Raw genomic sequence first — 27,311 nt, forward strand, 5'->3', positions numbered from 1 at the left:
TCTTAAGAGCCTTCAGAAGTTTTTGGGCTTTGCTAATTTTTATCGTCGATTTATAACTGTTTTTTCTGATGTTGCTAAACCGTTGACTGATTTGACTAAGAAGGGTGCTGATGTTGCTGATTGGTCCCCTGCTGCTGTGGAGGCCTTTCGGGAGCTTAAGCGCCGCTTTTCTTCCGCCCCTGTATTGCGTCAGCCTGATGTTACTCTTCCTTTTCAGGTTGAGGTCGACGCTTCAGAAATCGGAGCTGGGGCGGTTTTGTCGCAGAAAAGTTCCGACTGCTCCGTGATGAGACCTTGCGCGTTCTTTTCTCGTAAATTTTCGCCCGCTGAGCGAAATTATGATATTGGTAATCGGGAGCTCTTGGCTATGAAGTGGGCTTTTGAGGAGTGGCGTCATTGGCTTGAGGGGGCTAGACATCAGGTGGTGGTATTGACTGACCACAAGAATTTGATTTATCTTGAGTCTGCCAGGCGCCTGAATCCTAGACAGGCGCGCTGGTCGTTATTTTTCTCTCGGTTTAATTTTGTGGTTTCTTACCTACCGGGTTCTAAAAATGTGAAGGCGGATGCCCTTTCTAGGAGTTTTGAGCCTGATTCCCCTGGTAATTCTGAACCTACAGGTATCCTTAAGGATGGAGTGATATTATCTGCTGTTTCCCCAGACTTGCGACGGGTCTTGCAGGAGTTTCAGGCGGATAGACCTGATCGTTGCCCGCCTGGTAGAATGTTTGTTCCTGATGATTGGACCAGTAGAGTCATCTCGGAGGTCCATTCTTCTGCGTTAGCTGGTCATCCTGGAATCTTTGGTACCAGGGATTTGGTGGCTAGGTCCTTCTGGTGGCCTTCCCTGTCGCGAGATGTGCGAGGTTTTGTGCAGTCTTGTGATGTTTGTGCTCGGGCCAAGCCTTGTTGTTCTCGGGCTAGTGGATTGTTGTTATCTTTGCCTATTCCGAAGAGGCCTTGGACTCACATCTCCATGGATTTTATTTCTGATCTCCCTGTTTCTCAGAAGATGTCTGTCATCTGGGTGGTGTGTGACCGTTTCTCTAAGATGGTCCATTTGGTCCCCTTGCCTAAATTGCCTTCCTCATCCGAGCTGGTTCCTCTGTTTTTTCAAAATGTGGTTCGCTTGCATGGTATTCCGGAGAATATCGTGGCTGACAGGGGAACCCAATTCGTGTCTAGATTTTGGCGAGCGTTCTGTGCTAGGATGGGCATTGATTTGTCTTTTTCGTCTGCTTTCCATCCTCAGACTAATGGCCAGACCGAGCGAACTAATCAGACCTTGGAGACTTATTTGAGGTGTTTTGTGTCTGCGGATCAGGATGATTGGGTTGCCTTTTTGCCCTTGGCGGAGTTTGCCCTCAATAATCGGGCTAGTTCTGCCACCTTGGTTTCTCCTTTCTTCTGTAATTCGGGGTTTCATCCTCGTTTCTCTTCCGGTCAGGTGGAGTCTTCGGATTGTCCTGGAGTGGATGCTGTGGTGGAGAGGTTGCATCAGATTTGGGGGCATGTGGTGGACAATTTGAAGTTGTCCCAGGAGAAGACTCAGCATTTTGCCAACCGCCGTCGTCGTGTTGGTCCTCGTCTTTGTGTTGGGGACTTGGTGTGGTTGTCTTCTCGTTTTGTCCCTATGAAGGTTTCTTCTCCTAAGTTTAAGCCTCGGTTCATCGGCCCGTACAAGATATTGGAGATTCTTAACCCTGTGTCCTTTCGTTTGGACCTCCCTGCATCTTTTTCTATTCATAATGTCTTCCATCGGTCATTGTTGCGCAGGTATGAGGTACCGGTTGTGCCTTCCGTTGAGCCTCCTGCTCCGGTGTTGGTTGAGGGTGAGTTGGAGTACGTTGTCGAGAAGATCTTGGACTCCCGTGTTTCCAGACGGAGACTTCAGTATCTGGTCAAGTGGAAGGGCTACGGTCAGGAGGATAATTCTTGGGTGACTGCCTCTGATGTTCATGCCTCCGATTTGGTCCGTGCCTTTCATAGGGCTCATCCTGATCGCCCTGGTGGTTCTGGTGAGGGTTCGGTGCCCCCTCCTTGAGGGGGGGGTACTGTTGTGAATTTGGTTTCTGGGCTCCCCCGGTGGTCACTGGTGGTACTGAACTTCTGGGCTTCATCGCCTCTGTTCACCTGTTTCCATCAGGATGTGGGAGTTGTCTATTTAGCCTTGCTCCTCAGTCATTTCTATGCCGGCCAACAATGTTACCAGAAGCCTTTCTGTTGCATGTTCCTGCTCCTAGACTACTATCAGCTAAGTTGGACTTGTAGTCCTAAGTTTGTTTTGCATTTTTGTTCCAGTTCTCTGTGATTGTTATTTTCTGAGGCTGGAAGCTCTTGTGAACTGAAATTGCCACTCTGGTGTCATGAGTTGATATTAGAGTCTTAAAGTAATTTCAGGATGGTGTTTTGAATAGGGTTTTCAGCTGACTGTGAAGTTCCCTTTTCTGTCTTCCTACTATCTAGTAAGCGGACCTCAATTTGCTAAACCTATCTTCATACTTCGTATGTCAATTTCCTCTGAAATCACCGACAATATATGTGGGGGCTACTGTCTGCCTTTTGGGGAAAATTTCTCTAGAGGTAAGCCAGGTCTGTATTTTCCTCTGCTAGGGTCAGTCAGTTCTCCAGCTGGCGCTGGGCGTCTAGGGATAAAACGTAGGCACGCTACCCGGCCACTGTTATTTGTGCGGTAGGTTTAGCTCACAGTCAGCTCGAGTTCCCATCTTCCAAGAGCTAGTCCTTTTTGTATGCTTAACTACGTTCTCTTGCCATTGAGAACCATGACAGTCCTCCCTCCCCCACTGCATCTAGTTCTCTCTCTGACTTTGAACCAGTCACAGAAGAAGAAGTAATAAGGCTCCTTGCATCTTCTCGCCTGACCACTTGCACCAGTGACCCCATTCAGTCACATCTCCTCCAGTCCCTTTCCCCAACTGTCTCCTCTCACCTAACAAAAATATTGAACCTTTTTCTCTCTTCTAGTATTTTTCCCTCCTCATTTAAGTATGCCATCATACATCCATTACTTAAAAAACCATCCCTTGATCAAAACTGTGCAGCTAATTATAGACCTGTCTCTAATCTTCCCTTCATCTCTAAACTCCTCGAACACCTGATCCCCTCCCATCTTATCCTCTATCTCTCAGATAACTTCTTGTTGACGCTTCTTCAATCTGGTTTCCACTCTTTACACTCTACTGAAACTGCCCTCACTAAAGTCTCGACCTACTACAAGCTAAATCTAATGGTCACTACTCCAGCTAATTCTCTTGGATCTCTCCGCAGCATTCGATACTGTGGATCATCAGCTCCTCCTCACTATGCTCCGCTCCATCGGCCTCAAGGACACCGTTCTCTCCTTGTTCTCCTCCTATCTCTCTGACTGCTCCTTCACTGTATCCTTTGCTGGTTCCTCCTACTGTCACCTTCACCTTGCTGTTGGGGTTCCTCAAGGATCAGTCCTAGGCCCCCTCCTCTTCTCTTTGTATACTGCCCCTATCGGACAAACAATCAATAGATTTGAGTTCCAGTACCATCTCTATGCTGATGACACCCAATTATACACTTCCTCTCCTGATATCATGCCTGCCTTTTGAGAAAACATCAGTGATTGTCTTACCGCTGTCTCTAACATCATGTCCTCCCTCTATCTGAAACTGAACCTGTCAAAAACTGAACTCCTCTTGTTCTCTCCCTCTACTAACCTACCTTTGCCTGAAATTGCCATCTCCGTGTGTGGTTCCACAATTACTCCCAAGCAACATGCCCACTTCCTTGGGGTCATCCTTGATTCCGAGCTTTCCTTCACCCCCCACATCCGATCATTGGCTCACTCTTCTTATCTGCATCTCAAAAACATTTCTTGAATTTGCCCCTTTTCTTACTTTCAACACTGCAAAAACTCTTACTGTTTCATTCATTCATTCTCATCTTGACTATTGTAACTCTCTCTTCATCAGCCTCCCTCTTACCAAACTGTCCCCACTCCAATCTGTTCTGAATGTTGCTGCCAAGATTATATTCCTCACCAACCATTACACCAATGCCTCTACCTTGTGCCAGTCATTACACTGGTTACCCATACACTCAGGAATCCAGAACAAAACTATTACCCTCATCCAAAAAGCACTCCATGGCTCAGCACCACCCTACATCTCCTCCCTGGTCTTAGCCTACCACCCTACCCATTGTCTCCATTCTGCTAATGACCTGAGGTTAGCATCGTCAATAATCAGAACCTCCCACTCCAGTCTCCAAGACGTTTCACGTGCTTTGCCAATTCTTTGGAATGCACTACCCTGGTTAATATGATTAATCCCCAATCCTCACAGTTTTAAGCATGGCCTAAAAACGCATTTGTTCAGACTGGCCTACCACCTCAACGCATTAACCTAACTATCAATGTGTGGCCCATACAACAAAAAAAAGCATAATCAGGTTCCTCACATCATATTCTCATACACTTCATGCAGATAATAGCCCTCTGTGTCTGTACTATTACATACTTAGGCTGTTAACTGGTTCATGCAGCTTTACATGAACACCTGATCCTCACACTATGGCTGGTCTGAACAACGAAAGCAATTGTTACCATCCACCTCTCGTGTCTCCCTTTTTCCTATAGATTGTAAGCTTGCGAGCAGGGCCCTCACTCCTCTTGGTATCTATTTTGAACTGTAATTTTGTTACTCTGTAATGTCTATTGTCTGTACAAATCCCCTCTATAATTTGTAAAGCGCTGTGGAACATGATGGCGCTATATAAATAAAATTATTATTATTATTATTATTGAAATTATGTCTTCTATTCTAGGTTCTTCAAAGTAGCCACCTTTTGCTTTGATGACTGCTTTGCACACTCTTGGCATTCTCTTGATGAGCTTCAAGAGGTAGTCACTCGGAATGGTTTTCCAACAATCTTGAAGGAGTTCCCAGAGATTCTTAGCACTTGGCACTTTTGCCTTCACTCTGCGATCCAGCTCACCCCAAACCATCTCGATTGGGTTCAGGTCTGGTGACTGTGGAGGCCAGGTCACCTGGCGTAGCAACCCATCACTCTCCTTCTTGGTCAAATAGCCCTGACACAGCCTGGAGGTGTGTTTGGGATCATTGTCCTGTTGAAAAATAAATGATGGTCCAACTAAACGTAAACCGGATGAAATAGCATGCTGCTGCAAGATGCTGTGGTAGCCATGCTGGTTCAGTATGTTCAATTTTGAATAAATCCCCAACAGTGTCACCAGCAAAGCACCCCCACACCATCACACCTCCTCCTCCATGCTTCACGGTGGGAACCAGGCATGTAGAGTCCATCCCTTCACCTTTTCTGCATCACACAAAGACATGGTGGTTGGTACCAAAGATCTCAAATTTGGACTCATCAGACCAAAGCACAGATTTCCACTGGTCTAATGTCCATTCCTTGTGTTCTTTAGCCCAAACAAGTCTCTTCTGCTTGTTGCCTGTCCTTAGCAGTTGTTTCCTAGCAGCTATTTTACCATGAAGGTCTGCTGCACAAAGTCTCCTCTTAACACTTGTTGTAGATATGTGTCTGCTGCTAGAACTCGGTGTGGCATTGACCTGGTCTCTAATCTGAGCTGCTGATAACCTGCGATTTCTGAGGCTGGTGACATATCCTCAGAAGCAGAGGTGACTCTTGGTCTTCGTTTCCTGAGGCGGCCCTCATGTGAGCCAGTTTCTTTGTAGCGCTTGATGGTTTTTGCAACTGCACTTGGGGACACTTTCAAAGTTTTCCCAATATTTCAGACTGACTGACCTTCATTTCTTAAAGTAATGATGGGCACTCGTTTTTCTTTACTTAGCTGCTTTTTTCTTGCCATAATACAAATTCTAACAGTCTATTCAGTAGGACTATCAGCTGTGTATCCACCAGACTTCTGCTCAACACAACTGATGGTCCCAACCCCATTTATAAGGCAAGAAATCCCACTTATTAAACCTGACAGGGCACACCTGTGATTTGAAAACCATTCCTGGTGACTACCTCTTAAAGCTCATCAAGAGAATGCCAAGAGTGTGCAAAGCAGTCATCAAAGCAAAAGGTGAATACTTTGAAGAACCTAGAATATAAGACATACTTTCAGTTGTTTTACACTTTTTTGTTAAGTATATAATTCCACATGTGTTAATTCATAGTTTTGATGCCTTCAGTGTGAATGTACAATTTTCATAGTCATGAAAATACAGAAAACTCTTTAAATGAGAAGGTGTGTCCAAACTTTTGGTCTGTACTGTATGTAGCGATGCAAGTCAATGACCTGCGGGGGTGCGAACAGCGGAAAGGAGAACACAGAATCTGTGCTTTCTGCAGCAGAGCATCCAGGCCGGGATAGTGGCGGATAAATTGCTGTGCCACCAGGTTAAGGATGTGAGACATGCAAGGCATGTGTGTGAGGTTTCCTTAGTGTAGAGTCTACACCAGGTTCTCAACAATATCGCACACGCCCTTCCTTGATTCCAGGTTTAGTGGAGACAGCCAAAGCCCTAGCTCAGTCTGGATAGCTGTACACAACTCTTTAACTGTGTGACTGCGATCTCCAAGGCATATGAATTTAAACACTGCCTGATTGCGGTGAGCCCTGGCTGCACAGAATGGAGTTGGGAGGGATTCTATCTGCACTGTTTGAAAGCATGTCTCATTATAAAAGAGGTTGAGAACACAGGTGGAGGACCTAGAGGAAATAGAGGAGACAGAAATGGAGGAAGTGTTAGATACAGAGGTTTGTTCCACAAGCCTTGGGAATTCAAAGACTTGTGGAGCAGCCCTTTGCCCGACTGCCCCCACAACCACCAGAGTCACCCAGTGCCCAGTCAGTAGAATGTAATATTCCTGGCCATGTTTGCTCATCCAGGTGTCAGTGGTAAAAAGCACTCTGGCAGACATAGATTTTTTTCCAGGAATTGATGATGTTGTCTGTGACATACTGGTGTAGTACAGGCACAGCTTTCTTAGAGAAGCAATGGCAACTGGTACTGGGGGACTGCGACAGCCATCAGCTTTCACAAACTGTCTGTATCCACCAGGTGGAAAGACAGTTATCACATTGCCAACAGATTGAAGATGATGGGATGGAATTCAAGGTCTTAGCTTTCGCATGTGTAGGAGGAAACATTCTTTCACGTGACCACAACTGCAGGACTGAGGGCTGGCTGCTGTGCTGAGAGAGGGTGGAGTAGGGTGAACATGACAAACTGCTGGTCTGTGAGTGGAGAACAGGTGGAGATGATATGGTGGATTGAGGAAGATTTAGTGTGCAGTCATGTCAATTTCCATAACAGCAGATGGGCTCACACTCACCCCTATTATAGGTGGTAAACAAGTGGAGGTTCTGCAGCCGGAAACCTGTGTGAAAACAATTACTACGATGGAGGAGGAAGAAGCTGATGAGGTCGATGGAATGGCCATTGCTTGACAAAGCCCACTAGTCCACATTTTTGTGCAGCGAAATTCCAGGACTAATGCATGTTGATCGCGTACGTGCATGTAGTAATGAAACAGTGCAATTTTTGCCTCCATTGGGTCTTTTTTGAAAAGTTGCTAGATAACATGAGTTGGGTCATCCTTTGCAGTCTCAAAAAGGCCCAGGCTAGGCAACCATTGCCACCTGTCATGGTTCCACCCCTCAGGGTGTCTGGGATGCAGTTCCTGACAGCTCAGTCGTCCAATCTGATACAGGGACATGCAGAAGCTGTCAGTACTTTGATTGACAGCTCAGCCAAGCAATCTGGTACTCGGGCATGCTGAGCTGTCAGTGTGTTTATTGACAGCTCGACTATCCAATCTGAGACTGGGAGGCATTAGCTATCTCCAAGTGTTCATTATCCTAGGTGATTGCCATGCTACTTAACTGAGCTGTTTCTCCCAGACCTCTGCCAGATGTACATTTAACTAGTGAGGTTTGTGCACCCTGTGCCTTGAGTTCTGTATGCTTGATCTTTTGTAGCCTGACCTTGGACCTTGTTCTGACCATCCGTTGGTTTAACCCCTTCTGCTCTGATCCATTATGTTCCTGGTATTCTGACATGAGAACATTAACTGACCATGCCTTTGTCTCTTCCTTCTGTTTATAATGTACCCTCCTGCTATCTGACCTTGGACTCCTTGACTATTCTGAGTTATGGCTTGGCCATGAGAAGTGATTACTGTCACACCGCCCCTGTGAACTGTAGACTTACAATCTTTTCTTGCCAGAGCCACAGTTTTGGTTGAGAATGCAGCTTTGTTGTGGTTGTATCATTCCATGTTTGTGCGACAAGCTGCAATGTAACCTCCTCATCTTCATTCTCCTCCACCTTCTCTGCTGAGTTCCTCAGCTGCATGGCTCTGGGTTTACACCAAGTGGGACCTAGAACCTCATCATCATCCTCTCTGTTCTCCCACTTCTCACCCTGAGTGTTACCCTCCTCTTTTTCCTGCCCTGAGGGTACAGTAGAGTCAGCGTGTACCTCAGGTATCTGAGTCTCATCAGGATCACCTCCACCACCGGGGGCTAACATCTGGTGACAAGGGTCTGGACTGTGCTTGGACCCTACTTCGTCCTGCCCTGGATCCAAAAGGAAAAGAATCTGAAGACTGTACTGTGTGTGCTGTTATGGTGGAGGAAGAAGAGCAGCAGCCACTTGATGCAGTGCTTGCCTTCCACTGGAGCACATGCTCTTTTGGGCCCTCATTTACAAGAAGTACCACTGTGCGGCTGCCAAAGAAAAGTAGTAGCCCATTAGGTAACAGATGTTGTCAGTTGTTTAAGGATAGGACAAGACGGTGTTTGTTCAGTAGCTTTCCGTAACATTTCTACTAAACTGATTTACACATCTAACAACAAGCCTATTCCCCTTTCCACCACAACCTCGCTTTTTTCCCACTCATGTTGGATGTAACTCTTCCTCTCTTTTAACCAGCTGTTTCTGTCATAGGCCCAGACCTGTCAGTCATCTGCAATTAAATTAACAATCAGTATTTATTTGCTGAGAGAGTTTACTTACACAACAATATTAGCCCAAACAATTTTGATTAAGAAAAGTGGACTCCTGACTGCACCCCAATATTAGCCCAAACTATTTGGTTTAGGAAATGTGGACATGTGCAGGCACAACATTTGCCCAAATTATTTTGTTTATGAAATTGGGCCTGGTGCCATTCTTCCTTGTAGATCCTCTCCAGTTCCGTCAGGTTGGATGGTGAATGTTGGTGGACAGCCATTTTCAGGTCTCTCCATATGTGCTCAATTGGATTTAGGTCAGTGCTCTGCCTGGGCCGGTAAAGAATGATCACAGAGTTGTTCTGAAGCCACAGCTTTGTTATTTTAGCTGTGTGCTTAAGATCATTGTCTTGTTGGAAGGTAAACCTTCGGCCAAGTCTGAGGTCCAGACAGTTTCACTGTCGGGATTGTATTGGGCAGGTGATGAGCAGTGCCTCGTTTTCTGCACATACCGCTTAGAATTATCACTAGAAAGGTCTATCTTCATCTCATCAGACCAGAGAATCTGATTTCTTATAGTCTGGGAGTCATTTATGTGTTTTTTAGCAAACTCCATGCGGGCATTCACAGCCTGTGTCTTGCACAGAGGAGAGGTGTCATGATGGGGACAGGGTTCATGCCCTGCCCTCTCAGGGTTAGTTGTATGTGGCCTCCTTTTCGATGTGGGAGGGATATTTATACACACACTAAACCTGGATTCTCTGTCAGTTATACTCTTATTTTGTCTGTGTGCCTGACCCCCTGATGTGCATTTGCATACTGTTTTGTTTGCCTGCTTTCCATGTATTATTTGGCCCATCTGTTCGACTCCACTACCTCGGGTCCCTTTTGGTCTCTCACTGCTCGGCTCGGCTTCTGACCTTCGGCTTCCTCCTGACTATCCTTCTGTCTCTCTCCTTGTACCTCGTTTGTCCTCCAGGTTCTGACCTCGGCACGTTATACTCCTCTCTGGCGCTGGTCGGCTCCCCCGCTCTCCGGCACCTGTCTCCACCCCTCGGTCACTCCCGCTTAGTCACGTGGTTCATGTCCTGCTCGATTCTCAGTTAGTTCTCCGCTCTGCCCTGGTCTCCCTTTCTGCGGCGAACTCCCCTTCCTTCAGCAGGTACTCTCGGGGTTTGTGGGAATTTCCCAGCACTTGTGATAAGGGGGTTCAATCAGGCCACTCTGCCATAAAGGCCTGACTGGTGGAGGATTGCAGTGATAGTTGACTTTGTGGAACTTTCTCCCATCTCCCTACTGCATCTCTGCAGCTCAGCCACATTGATCTCGGGGTTCTTCTTTACCCAAGGCTCTTCTTCCACGTTTGCTTAGTTTGGCTGGATGGCCAGGTCTAGGAAGACTTCTTGTGGCCTCAAATGTCTTCCATTTAAGGATTATGGAGGGCACTGTGCTGTTAGGAACCATGAGTTCTGTGCCTTGCCACAATTTTGTCTCTGAGCTCCTTTGCCAGTTCCCTTGATTTCATGATTCTCATTTGGTCTGACATGCACTGTGAGCTGTGACGTCTTATATAGACAGGTGTGTTCCTTTCTAAATCAAGTCCTATCAGTTTAATTAAACACAGCTGGACTCCAATGAAGGAGTAGAACCATCTCAAGGAGGGTCACAAGGAAATGGACAGCATGTGACTTAAATATAAGTGTATGAGCACAAGGTCTGAATACTTATGACCATGTGATATTTCAGTTTTTCTTTTTTATTAAATTTGCAAAAATTTCTACATTTGTTTTTTTTTTCAGTCAAGATCGGGTGCAGAGTGTACATGAATGTGAAAAATTTACTTTTTTGAATTTACCAAATGGCTGCAATGAAACAAAGAGTGAAAAATTTAAATGGGAATGAATAATTTCTGTACCCACTGTATATATATTGTGATGTAGCAGGTTGGAGTACACTCCCATGGCAGCGATATTTCAACACACGGCAACAGTTCATTCATAAAAACAAGTCCATCTCTGGTTTATGATATAATCATAAACCACTATGTCCACACCTGAACATTACGGTACTGACACAGTCCATTTTAATTGTGGTTACATTCATACCTGACACCTGTCATGTCACAATTCCCATGTGGACTTATGCCTGCATCTCAATATTACCCCAAACTATTTTGATTACACGTCTAGCAAGAAGCCTATTCCCCTTTCCACCACAACCTTACTTTTTCCAACTCCTGTTGAATGTAACTTTTGCTCTCTTTTAACCAGCTCTTTCAGAAGCATAGGCCCAGACCTTCAGTCATCTGTAATTCAATTAACAATCAGTATTTATTTGCTGAGAGAGTTTGCTTGCACAACAATATTAGCCTAAAACTATTTTGATTAGGAAGTTTGGATTTCTGCCTGCACCCCAATATTAGCCCAAACCATTTGGATAGGAAATGTGAACAGGTGCAGGCATAACAATATTTGTCCAAATTATTTTGTTTATGAAATGGGGCCTGGTGCCTACAACCCAATATTAGCCCAAATGATTTTGATTTGGAAATGTGACCTCTTGAATGCAAGATAGTATTATCCCAAACATTTTTGATTAGGAAATGTGGATACCTGCCTGCACCCCATTATTAGCCCAAACGATTTTGATTAGTAAATGTGACCTTATGACTGCAAGACAATATTAGGCAAATGATTTTGACTAGGAAATGTGGACTTTAATAAATTTGACCACCTGACTGCAAGACAATATTAGCCCAAATGATTTTGATTAGGAAATGTGGACTCCTGCCTGCACCCCAATATTAGCCCAATCAATTTTGATTAGGAAATGTGGACTCCTGCTTGCATCTCAATATTACCCCAAACCATTTTGATTAGGAAATGGGGCATGGTGCCTGCATCCCAATATTAGCCCAAACGATTTTAATTAAGAAATGCGACCTCCATCCTGACTACAGCACAGTATTAGCCCAAACTATTTAGATTAGGAAATGTGGACTCTTGCCTGCACAACATTATTAGCACAAACTAGTTAGATGCTGGAAGGCAGATTTCACACAGGATCCTATCAAACTTTATGACAACTTGCAGCAGCAGAAGCAGCCTCTCTGTGCTCTTATTATGACAAAATGGCACCAGCAAAACACGTCCACATATTTTATATGGAGAATGACATTCAACTTTGGCTGCTGATGATAGAAGTCCTTGCGTTTGGATGTTGTGGATGATTTCTGTGCTCTGATAGACTGCTGGACGCTACACACATTAAGTTCATTAAAAAAATACTAATCGGCCTCTCCTTTGACCTATTCCTGCCCCCTCCCCTCAGCACCTCTATGTTAGCCAAAGTCATAACAAATGCATTAGTGGAAACATTATCTGTCATCTCTTGTGCACCAGGTGGCAGCTCTTCTCTCTGAGCTATTCAGACCACTGAACAGTTCCTTGCTAAACCAGTTACTAGTACATGTGTAGTTCCTGATTGACTCAATCTTGAGTTCTTAATTATCTCCACCCCAAGTTCCTAATTGGCTCAACCTTGTGAACTCCTGATTGAACACCCTACTTAAACCAGGCAATACACTTTCCTCCTTGCTAGATTACTAAGCTGCCAGCCTTTAGTCTAGCTTCTTTCCACCTGCTGCTTATCCTCAAGATCCTACTGCTGCTCCATGTACTGACCTCTGGCTATATCCTGACTATGTTGCCTACTTATTCTCCCAACTATACTGCTGCTACATGTACCGACCTCTGGCTCTATCCTGACTACAATTCCTGCTTATCCTCAAGATCCTACTGCTACTCGGTTTACCGTCCTCTGGCTATATCCTGAATATGATTTCTCCTTATCTTCCTAACTACACTGCTGCACCGTGTACCAACCTCTGGCTATATCCTGATGACGTTACCAGCCAGTGCTGGCCTTAGTGGTTGCAACATCACTACTCCAACTCAGGTCAGTCCATAGCATGATCACGTACCGAACTGCACCCAACTTTAGATGATTTTGAGGAAAAATGCTCTGGAATCAAAACACGAATCCGAATGTGCTACGTTCTTGCCAAATTTGAGATTGACAAATGTTTTCCAAACAAGTTCGCTCATTTCTATTCCTGATCTATTCCCGATCTCATGAACACTGATGCACATGTGATCGAAGTACCGTAACAGTATTGCACAGGTCTTTTCAAAACTCAGTTATGCATTAAATTTTTATGGTATAGATCAGCATAAGGTTAATTGTATATGATGGCTTCACTTTGTAAGAATTTATTTGCATGTCTTATTCCACTGACCATGAAAGAGGCATATAGCCATGGATGATGGCAGGTCAGAGGAAGTTCTCCTGGTCTCACACTGTGGCCACAGACCATTGTCGTGGCTGATGGAATGGGATGCAAGAATCGAATTGCACCAACTCTCCAGGTGTCATAAAAGATTCATACTGTGAGACAGTGACTGGTGTTACAGGTAGGGGTCGCTGTATGTTCTCTGTTGTGGATTCTGTTTTTGGGCTCCCTCTGGTGGTTACAACTGGTACTGGGTGACTTTGGTGGGTTGCGGTCTCTGGTTTCCACCTGTCCATCAGAGGCTGGGTGTTTCCTATTTAACTTGGCTTTCCTGTCATTCCCTTGCCGGCTATCAATGTATCAGTGTGTCTCTGTTACCTTTGCTACCTGCTCCTAGGCCTTCAAGACAAGCTAAGTCTGGATTTCCCTGTTTCATGTTTGCTTTCATGTTTTTAGTCCAGCTTGCAGATATGTAATTCTCTGCTGCTGGTTGCTCTAGTGGGCTGAAATTACCACTCATGTACCATGAGTTGGCACATGAGTTCAAGTAATTTCAGGATGGTATTTTGAAGGGTTTTAAGCTGACCGCGCAGTTCACCTTTTGTATCCTCTGCTATCTAGCTTAAGCGGGCCTCATTTTGCTGAATCTGTTTTCATAACTACGTTTGTGCCTTCCTCTCATTTCACCGTCATTATATGTGGGGGGCTGCTATTTCTGTGGGAATATTTCTCTGGAGGCAAGATAGGTCTGTGATTCTTCTGATAGGGGTAGCTAGATCTCCGGCTGGCGCGAGACGTCTAGAGTCCCCCCAGGAACGTTCCCCGGCTGCTGTTAGTTGAGTGTTGAGGTTCAGGATCGCGGTCAGCTCAGGTTCCATCACCCTAGAGCTCGTCCTGTTTTTGCCCGTGTTATGTGTTTAATTCCCTGCCATTGGGAACATGACAGTATAGCCGGCCCACAAAGTGTTAATTGTTTGGGCTGAAGCAGGAGAAAAAGAAGTGTTGAAGGGAAATTTTTTTTTTTTTTTCCCCTCAGAGTTTTGCTGCCTAGCCCTTAATTGCTGTCTAGCTGCTTCTTACCTCCTCTTAACCCTTGAATGGCTCTGACCTTAGCTGTTTAACATGGATGTCCAGAGTTTGGCTTCCAGCCTGAATAATCTTGCTGCAAAAGTTCAAAACATACAGGATTTTGTTGTTCACACTCCTATGTCTGAACCTAGAATTCCTATTCCAGAGTTTTTTTTTCTGGAGATAGATCTACCTTCCTGAATTTCAGGAACAATTGCAAATTGTTTCTTTCTTTGAAATCTCGCTCCTCTGGAGACCCTGTTCAGCAGGTCAAGATTGTAATATCTTTCCTGCGGGGCGACCCTCAGAATTGGGCATTTGCATTGGCACCAGGGGATCCTGCATTGCTCAGTGTGGATGCGTTTTTTCTGGCACTGGGATTGCTCTATGAGGAACCTAACCTGGAGATTCAGGCTGAAAAGGCTTTATTAGCCCTCTCTCAGGGGCATGATGAAGCGGAAGTATATTGTCAAAAATTTCAGAAATGGTCGGTGCTTACTCAGTGGAATGAGTGCGCCCTGGCTGCAAACTTCAGAGATGGTCTTTCTGAGGCCATTAAGGATATTATGGTGGGGTTCCCTGTGCCTACAGGTCTGAATGAGTCTATGGCTATGGCCATTCAGATTGATCGGCGTTTACGGGAGCGCAAACCTGTGCACCAGTTGGCGGTGTCTTCTGAACAGGCACCTGAGACTATGCAATGTGATAGAATTCAGTCCAGAAGTGAACGGCAAAGTTATAGGCGGAAAAATGGATTGTGTTTTTATTGTGGTGATTCAGCTCATGTTATATCAGCATGCTCTAAACGCACAAAAAAGGTTGATAAATCTTTTGCCATTAGTACTCTGCAGTCTAAGTTCATTTTGTCTGTAACTCTGATTTGTTCACTGTCATCCATTTCCGTCGATGCCTATGTGGATTCGGGCGCTGCCCTGAGTCTTATGGATTGGTCATTTGCCAAACGCTGCGGTTTTAGTCTGGAGCCTCTGGAAGTTCCTATTCCTTTGAAGGGAATTGACTCTACACCATTGGCTATGAATAAACCGCAGTACTGGACACAAGTGACCATGCGCATGACTCCCGTTCATCAGGAGGTGATTCGCTTCCTTGTACTGTATAATTTACATGATGTACTAGTGCTTGGTCTGCCATGGTTACAAACTCATAATCCAGTCCTGGATTGGAAAACAATGTCTGTGTTAAGCTGGGGATGTCAGGGGGTTCATGATGATGCACCTCTGATTTCAATTGCTTCATCTACTCCTTCTGAGGTCCCTGCGTTTTTGTCTGACTATCGGGATGTTTTTGAGGAGCCTAAGCTCAATTCGCTCCCTCCTCATAGGGATTGTGACTGTGCTATAGAATTAATTCCTGGCAGTAAGTTCCCTAAGGGTCGTTTATTTAATCTGTCAGTGCCAGAGCATACTGCTATGCGGAATTATATTAAGGAGTCCTTGGAAAAGGGACATATTCGTCCATCTTCGTCCCCTCTGGGAGCAGGTTTTTTTTTTGTGGCAAAAAAAGATGGTTCCCTGAGGCCTTGTATAGATTATCGCCTTCTGAATAAGATTACAGTCAAATATCAGTATCCATTGCCATTATTGACTGATTTGTTTGCTCGCATTAAGGGGGCTAGGTGGTTCACTAAGATAGATCTTCGCGGTGCGTATAATCTTGTGCGGATAAAGCAGGGTGATGAGTGGAAAACCGCATTTAATATGCCTGAGGGCCATTTTGAGTATTTGGTAATGCCTTTTGGACTTTCTAATGCTCCTTCAGTCTTTCAGTCCTTTATGCACAATATTTTCCGTGAATATCTGGATAAGTTTATGATTGTGTATTTGGATGATATTTTGGTGTTTTCTGATGACTGGGAGTCTCATGTTCTACAGGTCAGGAAGGTGTTTCAAGTCCTGCGGGCCAATTCTCTGTTTGTGAAGGGCTCAAAATGTCTCTTCGGAGTCCAGAAGATTTCTTTTTTGGGGTACATTTTTTCTCCTTCTACTATTGAGATGGATCCCGTCAAGGTTCAGGCGATTTGTGACTGGACACAACCTACATCTGTTAAGAGTCTTCAGAAGTTCTTGGGTTTTGCTAATTTTTATCGTCGGTTCATTACTAATTTTTCCAGTGTTGTTAAACCTTTGACTGATTTGACTAAAAAGGGTGCTGATGTTGCAAATTGGTCTCCTACGGCTGTGGAGGCCTTTCAGGAACTTAAGCGCCGGTTTTCTTCTGCTCCTGTGTTATGTCAACCAGATGTTTCACTTCCTTTTCAGGTTGAGGTTGATGCTTCCGAGATTGGAGCGGGGCGGTTTTGTCACAGAGAAGTTCCGATGGCTCGGTGATGAAGCCATGTGCGTTCTTTTCTAGAAAATTCTCGCCCGCCGAGCGCAATTATGATGTGGGTAATCGGGAGCTTTTGGCCATGAAGTGGGCATTTGAGGAGTGGCGTCATTGGCTTGAGGGTGCTAGACATCGTGTGGTGGTCTTGACTGATCACAAAAATCTGATTTACCTTGAGTCTGCCAGGCGTCTGAATCCTAGACAGGCTCGTTGGTCGTTGTTTTTTTCTCGTTTCAATTTTGTGGTTTCATACCTGCCAGGTTCAAAGAATGTGAAGGCAGATGCTCTTTCCAGGAGTTTTGTGCCTGACTCTCCTGGAGACTCTGGGCCTACTGGTATCCTTAGGGATGGGGTAATATTGTCCGCCATCTCCCCAGACTTGCGACGTGCATTGCAGGAGTTTCAGGCGGATAAACCTGATCGTTGTCCACCAGAAAGACTGTTTGTTCCGGATGATTGGACCAGTAGAGTTATCTCCGAGGTCCATTCTTCTGTGTTGGCTGGTCATCCTGGAATATTTGGTACTAGAGACTTGGTGGCTAGGTCTTTTTGGTGGCCTTCCTTGTCAAGGGATGTGCGCACCTTTGTGCAGTCTTGTGAAGTGTGTGCTCGGGCTAAGCCTTGCTGTTCTCGGGCCAGTGGGTTGTTGTTATCCTTGCCTATCCCGAAGAGGCCTTGGACGCACATTTCCATGGATTTTATTTCAGATCTCCCTGTCTCACAGAAAATGTCCGTTATCTGGGTTGTGTGTGACCGCTTTTCTAAGATGGTTCATTTGGTACCCTTGCCTAAGTTGCCTTCCTCCTCTGAGTTGGTCCCTTTATTTTTTCAGAACGTGGTTCGTTTGCATGGGATTCCGGAGAATATCGTTTCTGACAGGGGATCCCAGTTTGTGTCTAGATTTTGGCGGACGTTTTGTGCTAAGATGGGAATTGATTTGTCTTTCTCGTCTGCATTCCATCCTCAGACGAATGGCCAGACGGAGCGAACTAATCAGACCTTGGAAACTTATTTAAGGTGTTTTGTTTCTGCTGATCAAGATGACTGGGTTGCCTTTTTGCCACTGGCCGAATTTGCCCTTAATAATCGGGCTAGTTCTGCTACTTTGGTTTCTCCTTTCTTTTGTAATTCGGGGTTTCATCCTTGTTTTTCCTCTGGTCAGGTGGAGCCTTCGGATTGTCCTGGAGTGGACGTGGTGGTGGACAGGCTACATCAGATTTGGAATCAGGTGGTGGACAATTGGAAGTTGTCTCAGGAGAAGACTCAGCAGTTTGCTAATCGCCGTCGCCGCGTGGGTCCCCGACTTCTTGTTGGGGACTTGGTGTGGTTGTCTTCTCGTTTTGTCCCTATGAAGGTCTCTTCTCCTAAGTTCAAGCCTCGGTTCATCGGTCCTTATAAGATCTTGGAGATTCTTAACCCTGTATCTTTTCGTTTGGATCTCCCAGCATCGTTTGCTATTCATAATGTGTTCCATCGGTCGTTATTGCGGAGGTATGAGGTGCCCGTTGTTCCTTCGGTTGAGCCTCCTGCTCCGGTGCTGGTGGAGGGAGAATTGGAGTATGTTGTTGAGAAGATCTTGGATTCTCGTGTTTCCAGACGTAAACTCCAGTATTTGGTTAAGTGGAAGGGTTATGGTCAGGAGGATAATTCCTGGGTGGTCGCCTCTGATGTTCATGCGACTGATTTGGTCCGCGCCTTCCATAGAGCTCATCCTGATCGCCCTGGGGGTTCTCGTGAGGGTTCGGTGACCCCTCCTCAAGGGGGGGTACTGTTGTGGATTCTGTTTTTGGGCTCCCTCTGGTGGTTACAACTGGTACTGGGTGACTTTGGTGGGTTGCGGTCTCTGGTTTCCACCTGTCCATCAGAGGCTGGGTGTTTCCTATTTAACCTGGCTTTCCTGTCATTCCCTTGCCGGCTATCAATGTATCAGTGTGTCTCTGTTACCTTTGCTACCTGCTCCTAGGCCTTCAAGACAAGCTAAGTCTGGATTTCCCTGTTTCATGTTTGCTTTCATGTTTTTAGTCCAGCTTGCAGATATGTAATTCTCTGCTGCTGGTTGCTCTAGTGGGCTGAAATTACCACTCATGTACCATGAGTTGGCACATGAGTTCAAGTAATTTCAGGATGGTATTTTGAAGGGTTTTAAGCTGACCGCGCAGTTCACCTTTTGTATCCTCTGCTATCTAGCTTAAGCGGGCCTCATTTTGCTGAATCTGTTTTCATAACTACGTTTGTGCCTTCCTCTCATTTCACCGTCATTATATGTGGGGGGCTGCTATTTCTGTGGGAATATTTCTCTGGAGGCAAGATAGGTCTGTGATTCTTCTGATAGGGGTAGCTAGATCTCCGGCTGGCGCGAGACGTCTAGAGTCCCCCCAGGAACGTTCCCCGGCTGCTGTTAGTTGAGTGTTGAGGTTCAGGATCGCGGTCAGCTCAGGTTCCATCACCCTAGAGCTCGTCCTGTTTTTGCCCGTGTTATGTGTTTAATTCCCTGCCATTGGGAACATGACAGTTCTCCCCAGGATGCGCACGAAGGTGTATTGAGGCAATGGGGGTGCATTGCAGTCACAGGCATAGCCGTGACTGCAATTGTGAGGCAGTGACCTCTGTCTCAGGTAGGGGTCGCTGTGTGTTCTCCCCAAGATGTGCATGGAGGCTTAGGGAGGTCATGAGTGTGCATTGCAGGCACAGATTTTTATATTTTGTGTATTTCGAAACAGACTGCAGGATAGTAGTTGTGCAGTCTGTTTCATTCCAGACCCAGGCCACAGATCCCTGTTGAAATCCCTGCAGTAAAGGGTTTGGGTGTGTCGGGGTCAGAGTTAGTATCAGTTTGGTGGATGCTAGAGGGCAGAGCAGTCAGCTCTGCAGAGCTCCTGTGTGAGGCAACACAGGCAAGCGGAGTCAAGCAGCCAGAGGAGCTGAGACACCCACACCATGCACAGTGGTGCAGTAGCTGACGATAACAGGTCAGAGGCGGAATGGTGTGTTTAGTGACTGTAATCTGGAAGATATGGTTCCTGGCAGCGATCCGGAGGATACCGGGTACTATGCATTTCTATTAATTGGACTTTAATGATACATACTTGTGTGAATTGGACATTAATGCTGTGAAGTAACTGAATTAAAGAGACTTTGTGTTGGAACACATAAAATAATCATATCACAATTTTCAAATCAAGACAAGCTATATTCTGCATTACAAAAATACATAATTTTAATTTAAATCCTACGAGGCAAAACAGATTGTAGGACAGAATGCAAAGTGTATGACACAATAATTTTCTTTGAAATTCTTTTTCATGCATCATCTCACAGCCTCTGCATTGAGAATAGCACAGTGTATCTCTATATACTGAGATGTTTCTCTAACGCCAATTATTATATTGCAAATTATATTTAAGTTATTATACATACCTTATTATAGCTTCTAATTGGATTTAAGTAGTCTTTATTTGACTGGTTGCCAATGTTTCCTAATATATTGCATAGTATACCAGCTTCTTCTGACTGGCTCATGTGGTAGCGTTCTATATTAATGAAATGTGCAATAACATGAATGGCTGCAATAGAAATATTCTGAAATGAATAAACTGATATGCATTGGAGTTTTCAGACAACACTGTAATTGAATGGAGACTGATTGTGTAATAATAAGCATTTCACTTTACATACAGAACTTCACAGATTTACTAACATAGAAGAACAGCTGTCTGCAATATGTTAAGGTTGTGGCCCTTACAAATGCCCATGGCAAAGTCTTCTTGGCTTCTCAGTAACATGTCTTTTACCTGTTGCCCATTGAAATATGATTTTCCTTGAGATGATATGAATGAAAACGGATCCAAAGGGACTAATTTTTGTAGAAAAAAATACAATACTTCAATCATGTCATTTTCTCTGTGCTCCATGAATCTCTATAAAAAGGTGACAGTTTTGTTTCACCCAATATCATCACTTGGTTAAATCTAATTACATCTAGCACTGACAGCACATCATCAGTTTAGCCCAGTAGTGATGAACTAATCATGGCTTGTTGCGTTACCGAGAGTACCATTTATCATCTGAACACTGTGGGGTAATCTGGCAGCAAATATTGCCTCCCCATGCAGAAATAAGGTAGTGCACTGTGATGGGATTTCCAGAGTGAGGGACTATTTTTATTGCTTTTCTCGGCTATATATACAATACACAAAGGTCATAACAGTGGGACTTCTTCTATTAATTCAAATTCCCGAAGGGTATATTCACATGGTGTCTTTTAGATGCCGGGGCACCTGCTAGGTTTTTTATTCAATCGTTTTTATTAAATTTTCTCATACAATCAGACATTTTACAACAGACATAAGAATCCCAGCCATGCAGGGTCCTAACAAAGGCAATTAAGCCAAGATATTGCCAAGAATATTTAAAACAATATGCGTAACAGATAACGTATGCAAATAGCTGTCTTTTTACTTCCTTCCTTTTTTTTCTTTTCTCCTCTTTCCCCCTCTTTCTTAAGTCTGTTCCTTATCTAAATTTTGATTGATTGTGGGTTCTAAAGAGGCATGTGACTGAGCTGTATTAGAACTAAGACACTACATCCCACGTTAATTGTGTTTAGAAATGCCTTGCATAACAATAACAAGAGCCGGGTAGTAACTTAATTTCCGTTAGGGTCACCAGGCCAGAACGCAAGATTGACCCAATAAATGTATATTCTGAATGATTTTACTAAGAGATAAATGAATGGTACAAGCGAAAGGGAAAAGAGGAAAGGAAGAGGTGAAAAAGGGAGATAGAGAGAGAGAGGGAGGAGAGAGAGAGAGAGGAAAACAAATGGGGGAGTGGAGAGCTTGTGCAGCTGATGTCACCTACTAAAAGTCCTGATCCGGTGACTAATAATTGGAAGTTGGGTGAATCCCTGAATAGGATCCATGGCCACCAGACTTGGATAAATTTGTTGTGGTCTCCGGATGCTTCTGGGGATAATTCCTCTATGTAGCATATGTGTGACATCTCTTGTTGCCATTCAGATATAGATGAGGTTGCTATTGATCGCCAATGTCTGCGAATCACCGAGCCTGCTGCAGTCAGGCAAAAACATAGGCAACTGCGTTTTTGTGATCTAATGGATCCTGGTAGTACTGAAAGGATGGCTATCTAGGGTACAGGGGGAATCTTCTCTCCTGTGATCTTAAGATAGGCCAAATACGCCCCCTCCCAAAAATGCTTTATTTTTCCACCATATATGGAGCATTATTCCTCTCTCTCTATTTCGCAGCGCCAGCATGTGTAAGGCACAGTTGGAAACATTGTATTAAGCTTTGTTGGGTAGTGATTAGTGATGAGCGAACGTGCTTGCCACTATTCGGTACTCGCCCAAGTATCACTGTGCTTGGTGTACTTGGTGAGCACCGTGTATTTCTGGGATTATTCGGTGGGAGCTCAGGTCTCCGCCCTGCAATTCTGGCACTCTTTAGAGCGACAATGACAATGCAGGGATTGGCTGCCGTGCACTGTGATGCCGCAGCCATCTTTGTTGTGGTATTACAGTGATTGGCTGGCCGCACAGTGTCATCAGGTCTATAAGAGACATGGCGCTGCCCTAATCACCGCATTCTGCTCTGGACTTAGGTAGTGGAGGGAGATCTGCTGCTGAGATAGGGTCAGAATTGTCCTTTTAATAGTTAGTGTGGGTCGGCTAGTATGCAGTCCACAAATCCTGAGAAACCAACGGTCCTTTTTAGGGCTAATTCGGTGGTCCTGAGACTGCAGAGCTTGGTAGGCAGGGGAGTCTATGTGCACATATCCACATCAGTGCAAGGCCTGCAGGCATTGTATGTGAGTACATAGATCTCACTGCATACCTCCTCCAAAAGCTCCATTCCTGTCTGCTGCTGCTTATTTTCTATATACCTAGCTGCAGTTATGCGTGGCAATTTTTTTTCCTGCTTATACCTGCTCAATTTATTCTAAAGGAATCCATAGCCCCTTTTTTCTACATTTATTTGCTTGGTCATGCTGCAGACTACAGCCAGGTCATTGTAATAGAAGAGCGTGCAAATCTTTGAATTTATTTTTATTAATTTTTTTGTCCCAGGCATCACATATGAGTGCGCCAAAAAAATCTGTCCTTTTTTTGGTGCTATGTAATATTTTGGAGTGTCTTACAACATTTTTGCACATCATTTTGTTGTTCCTCAAATCTTTAGCTAGCCCAAAAACATTTAACTACTGTTCTTAGATTTACCACTGTGAGTTATATGCCACACACATCGCATATCATTGCGCAAAATATTTTTCAATTTTAGTACTCCTTTTTTTTGTGTGTGTCATTGCCAACTTGTTGACACACTTTTGGTATGCCCAAAATGCCCAGGCTGAAAGCTGTTGTATCTGTGGTGGAAAAATCTTTTATTGGCAGGCATACGTTGCATAGTTCTGTCTGCTAGCCTTGTTCTACTCATTTTTTATTGTTTTCAAAAATTACCAGCAAACATTAAAAAAAAATTACACAGTCTGTTATCTCAGACTGAGGCCTGGTGTAACTGTGGTGGAAAAATCTTCACTTAGCAGGCATACTGACCACATATAATTTTTCTACAAATAAATCCATTTGTATTGAGGTTTTCACATATTTCAGTAGTCCATTTCAAATGGGCAAGGCATGGGGCAAGGGACAGGAAAGTGGACGTGAAGCTGATGGTGCATGCAGAGGACGAGGCCGTGGTCAAGCTGAAAGTGGTCCACAGCAAAGACCCGCATCTTCGTGCTCGACCTTCCTGCCCCAATTTCTAGGGAACCACAGCACACCACTATTGAAGCCAGAGCAGTGTGAAACGGTTGTTGGTTGGATAGCGGATAATGCTTCCAGTCACTTAGCCACCACCACCATATCTTCCACAAGGTCAAGTCTGATTAGACGTGATTGTGGACCGGATAATCCTCTTTCCACCGTGCCGAGTGCCCTGAGACAACTGATCCCACACTTGAACACTCTGAAGAGCTGTTCAGTTTTCCCTTTAAAGATTCTGGACTCTCGGTGGGTCAGCTTGAAGTGGGGCCAGATGAGATTGCATGTAGCGATGCCCAAACATTTGACCAGCCCCGATCACACGAAGACGATGGTGGGAAAGTGTCACAAGAGGTGGACGATGATGAGACACAATTGCCAGAAAGTCAGGAGGAAGAGCAGGGTGCTGATGTGGAAAACGAAGTGGTGGATGACATAGTGACTGACCCAACCTGGCAGGAGGACATGCAGAGCAGCACACATGGGGAGGGAGGCATATCACCCTAACAGACAGGAAGAAGCAGTGTGGTGGCACAGACAGAAGGCATGCATCCATTTCCCATAACACCAGCATGACGGAAGTTACCATTCCATCTGTTGGATCTTCCCGAGTCTGGTTATTTTTAAAGTCTGCCGATAACCCAAAGCAAGCCATTTGCAGCACTCGCCATGCCCGCGTCAGCAGGGGTAGCAAAACTACCAGCCTGACCACCACCACCAGCATGATTAGGCACATGGCAGCAAAGCATCCGACTTTGTGGGCCAAACCCCAGGCTCCAGGGACACTGTCTGCAGGTGATAACACTGCTTCTTCCACTGTTTTGCGTTGAAGCCAATCCCCAGTTCACCGTGCTTGTGTAGATGACTTGGGGCCTGCACCTGTAGTTTCCCAAAGTCGGCCAGCACGATCATCAAGCCCATCCACGTCCTTGTCCCAGCACAGCCTTCAGTTGTCTATACCCCAGTCATTGGAACACAAGCAGAAATACCCAGCCAATGCCCCACAGTCCACAGTACTGAATTCGAACATTTCTCATCTGCTTGTGCATGAAATGTTGCCTTTTTGGCTCATTGAAATGGAAGCTTTCCGCAACCTGATGGCGGTGGCCGTCCCAAGGTACTTGGTCCCCAGTCACCACTATTTCTCCAGGTGTGCCATACCGGCATTACAGCAGCATGTGTCCCACAACATTACCCATGCCCTCAACAATGCTGTTACTGGGAAAGTCCACCTAACCATGGACACATGGACAAGTGCTTGTGGGCAAGGTCGGTACATCTCACTGACGGCACACTGGGCAAACATAGCAGAAGCCAAGACCCAGTCAGACCTTGGGATGAACACATCCTCTCCATGCCGAGGATGTGGGCCCTACGTCAACCAGGGTTGCCCCCACAGTCTACAGCTCCTGCAACTCCTCCTCCTCTTCAGCCTCCATCTCTGAAATGAACACATCAGTCAAAAGCTGGAAGCACTGCAGCACTGCTTCAGCCAAGTGGCAACAAGATGTGCTGAAGCTAATCTGCATAGGTGACAAAACGCACAATGCAGAAGAGTTGTGGACAGCGCTGAAAGAGCAGTCAGATATTTGGATAACCGCTGAACCTACAGCCAGGCATTGTCGTGTGTGACAATGGTCAGAACCTGGTGGTGGCTCTGAGGCAAGGTGAGCTCACATGTACCTTTCCTGGCCCATGTGCTTAACCTCGTGGTTAATTTTGCTTTCAGATTCCCTGGTGGAAACTCTGGGTTGGAGAATATGGGGTGAGCGGACTGTAGGGTCTGACTAATGTGTTTTTTTGTTTTATTTGGTCCCAGACCCTCAAAGCATCTCTTATCAGAAGCCCCCGAGGTGCGATCTGTATTTTATCTTTGGACTCGATCCATGGGAAGTGCTTCAGAGGTGTAGAGGAGTACCCTTGTTCAAGCGTTACCCACTGTTTTGATTTTGAATAAAATTGCCAATCGAATAATCAAACTATCAATGAGGCCTGATGGTAGGTGCGAAGGTCTGATAGGCCCGCTCCCCCTGACGCTTTAGAGCAGGTAAGGATCTATTCTATGTTTATTTTGTTTCCAGACAAATCTAATTAGGGCGGATTTAAGTGTTTTGAAAAAGTTTGCTGGTGATAAAATGGGTACTGCCTTAAAAATGTATAGAAATCTGGGGAGAATATTAATTTTAAACGCATTTATGTGCCTGAACCACAAAATCGCTTTTTTGTTATATGCAGCGAGGTCTTTGAGTATTTTTTCAAGTAGGGTAAGGTAATTTAGAGAGTAAAGCTTACTAAGATTAGAGAGAATATGGATACCAAGGTATTTGATTGAATTCAGTTGCCACCTGAATTGGAAATTATGTGTGACTGATTGTATATCAGTTGGTGATAAGGATTTATTTAGTGCCTCAGTTTTGGAATAATTAACCTTAAAATTACTCAAGTCCCCATATCGTTCAAATTCCTTCATAAGAGTGGGAAATGTAATATGTGGTTGCGATATGTACAGTAGAACATCTTCAGCATACAGGGAAGATTTATAAGTGTTTACTAGGGTTCCTTCTGATCGCTATAGCCAGGTGCTCCATGACGATTACATAGAACAGGGGGATAGGGGCAGCCTTGTCTTGTTCCATTATGGATTTCTATTGGTGCAGAAATAGATCCGTTGACTTTAATACGAGCCGATAGGCATGCATACAAAGCCATGATCTTATTGAGGAAGCAGTGTCCCAGGCCCAGCGTCGAACTGGAGCACCTTGGGCCCACCAGAGAAAATCATTCTTGGGGCCCATTGTGTAGCTACATAGAAATAAATACAAGACCACCAATTGTGTGGTAAAGCACGCTAATATCAGGGTATAATATAAGGTAGTACAAACTACACTGTGTGTTTATAGACTTTGATGTTTTCCCTGCACCTGTTTGAAACACCGTGTGTGATAATATAGCCTTTTCCACCTATAAATTGTGTTCTGTAGTGTCTTGTTCCATGCAAAAAGAGTCATCCATTATAATTATTACAGGATACTCTAGCCGTAAAGGAGTCTGCTGGAACAGTGACTGCAGAAAGCAAATTAGAGCAGGTGTTCTCCATAATTAGATCTTTGCAGAAAGATGTGGAAGGATTGCAAAAGAAATTTGGACGCATTGAACGCAATGAACAAATGTTTGGACAAACTTTACATGACCTAAGTACCCGAATGGTGACCAGGAACACAAACTCGCTATTGTGGAAACCCAGTATGTACGGACTTTCCAGGAAATAAGTATGCAAATGGCGGCACAAGTGACTTTACCCTCTGGGCAACTTCCACCAGCTAGCCCACCTAAGTTGCCCCATTCAGATATAATGGCAATCGCGACAAATTTTGTGGTTTTGTGAATCAATATATGCTATATTTTGATGTGCATGCTGACTGCTTCCTTAATGATAGATCCAAAGTATTGTGTGGATTATTGCTGCTGACCTCACGAGCGCTCGCCTTGGCGAATCCTATGATCGAATGCCGTGACCCACGGTTAAATAATCTGGATGATTTCTTGGCAGCTATGGCATTATTATATTTTTTTCCTTTACTATGGCATTAATGTTTGATGACCCTAATCGCAGCGCAACTGCTGAATCGGCTTTTCTGTCTTTACGCCAGGATGAACGTTGCAGATCCCCTGTGACTGTGTCCACCAACTACAAAATCTCTGTTTTCACCCACTCCCGGAGGTGACTCACACTTTTAACCAGTGACTACTGGGTGCGCGCGGTCCTGCCGAGAACAGGGAACTAGGCCAGTACTGACTGACTCCTTACCCGCATACACCGCGGAACAGAGGTACATTCCGGCAGTATCACCCTTTGAGTTGAGCCCTATACGAAGAAACCGTGGGAA

The 27,311-nt window shown here is 44.9% G+C and overlaps 1 protein-coding gene across 1 annotated transcript in view; it reads right to left on the reverse strand.

Moving 5' to 3' along the window:
* The window catches only part of NOX3 (NADPH oxidase 3), a 372,062-nt gene that overhangs the window by 208,362 nt on the left and 136,389 nt on the right, over window positions 1–27,311 (reverse strand). The window contains exon 5 of the mRNA XM_077281663.1: window positions 20,064–20,209. Within this exon, the coding sequence (XP_077137778.1) occupies window positions 20,064–20,209 (146 nt within the window). The remainder of the gene's footprint in view (window positions 1–20,063; window positions 20,210–27,311) is intronic.

This window comes from Ranitomeya variabilis, chromosome 2, assembly GCF_051348905.1.
Source record: "Ranitomeya variabilis isolate aRanVar5 chromosome 2, aRanVar5.hap1, whole genome shotgun sequence".
NCBI lineage: Eukaryota > Metazoa > Chordata > Amphibia > Anura > Dendrobatidae > Ranitomeya > Ranitomeya variabilis.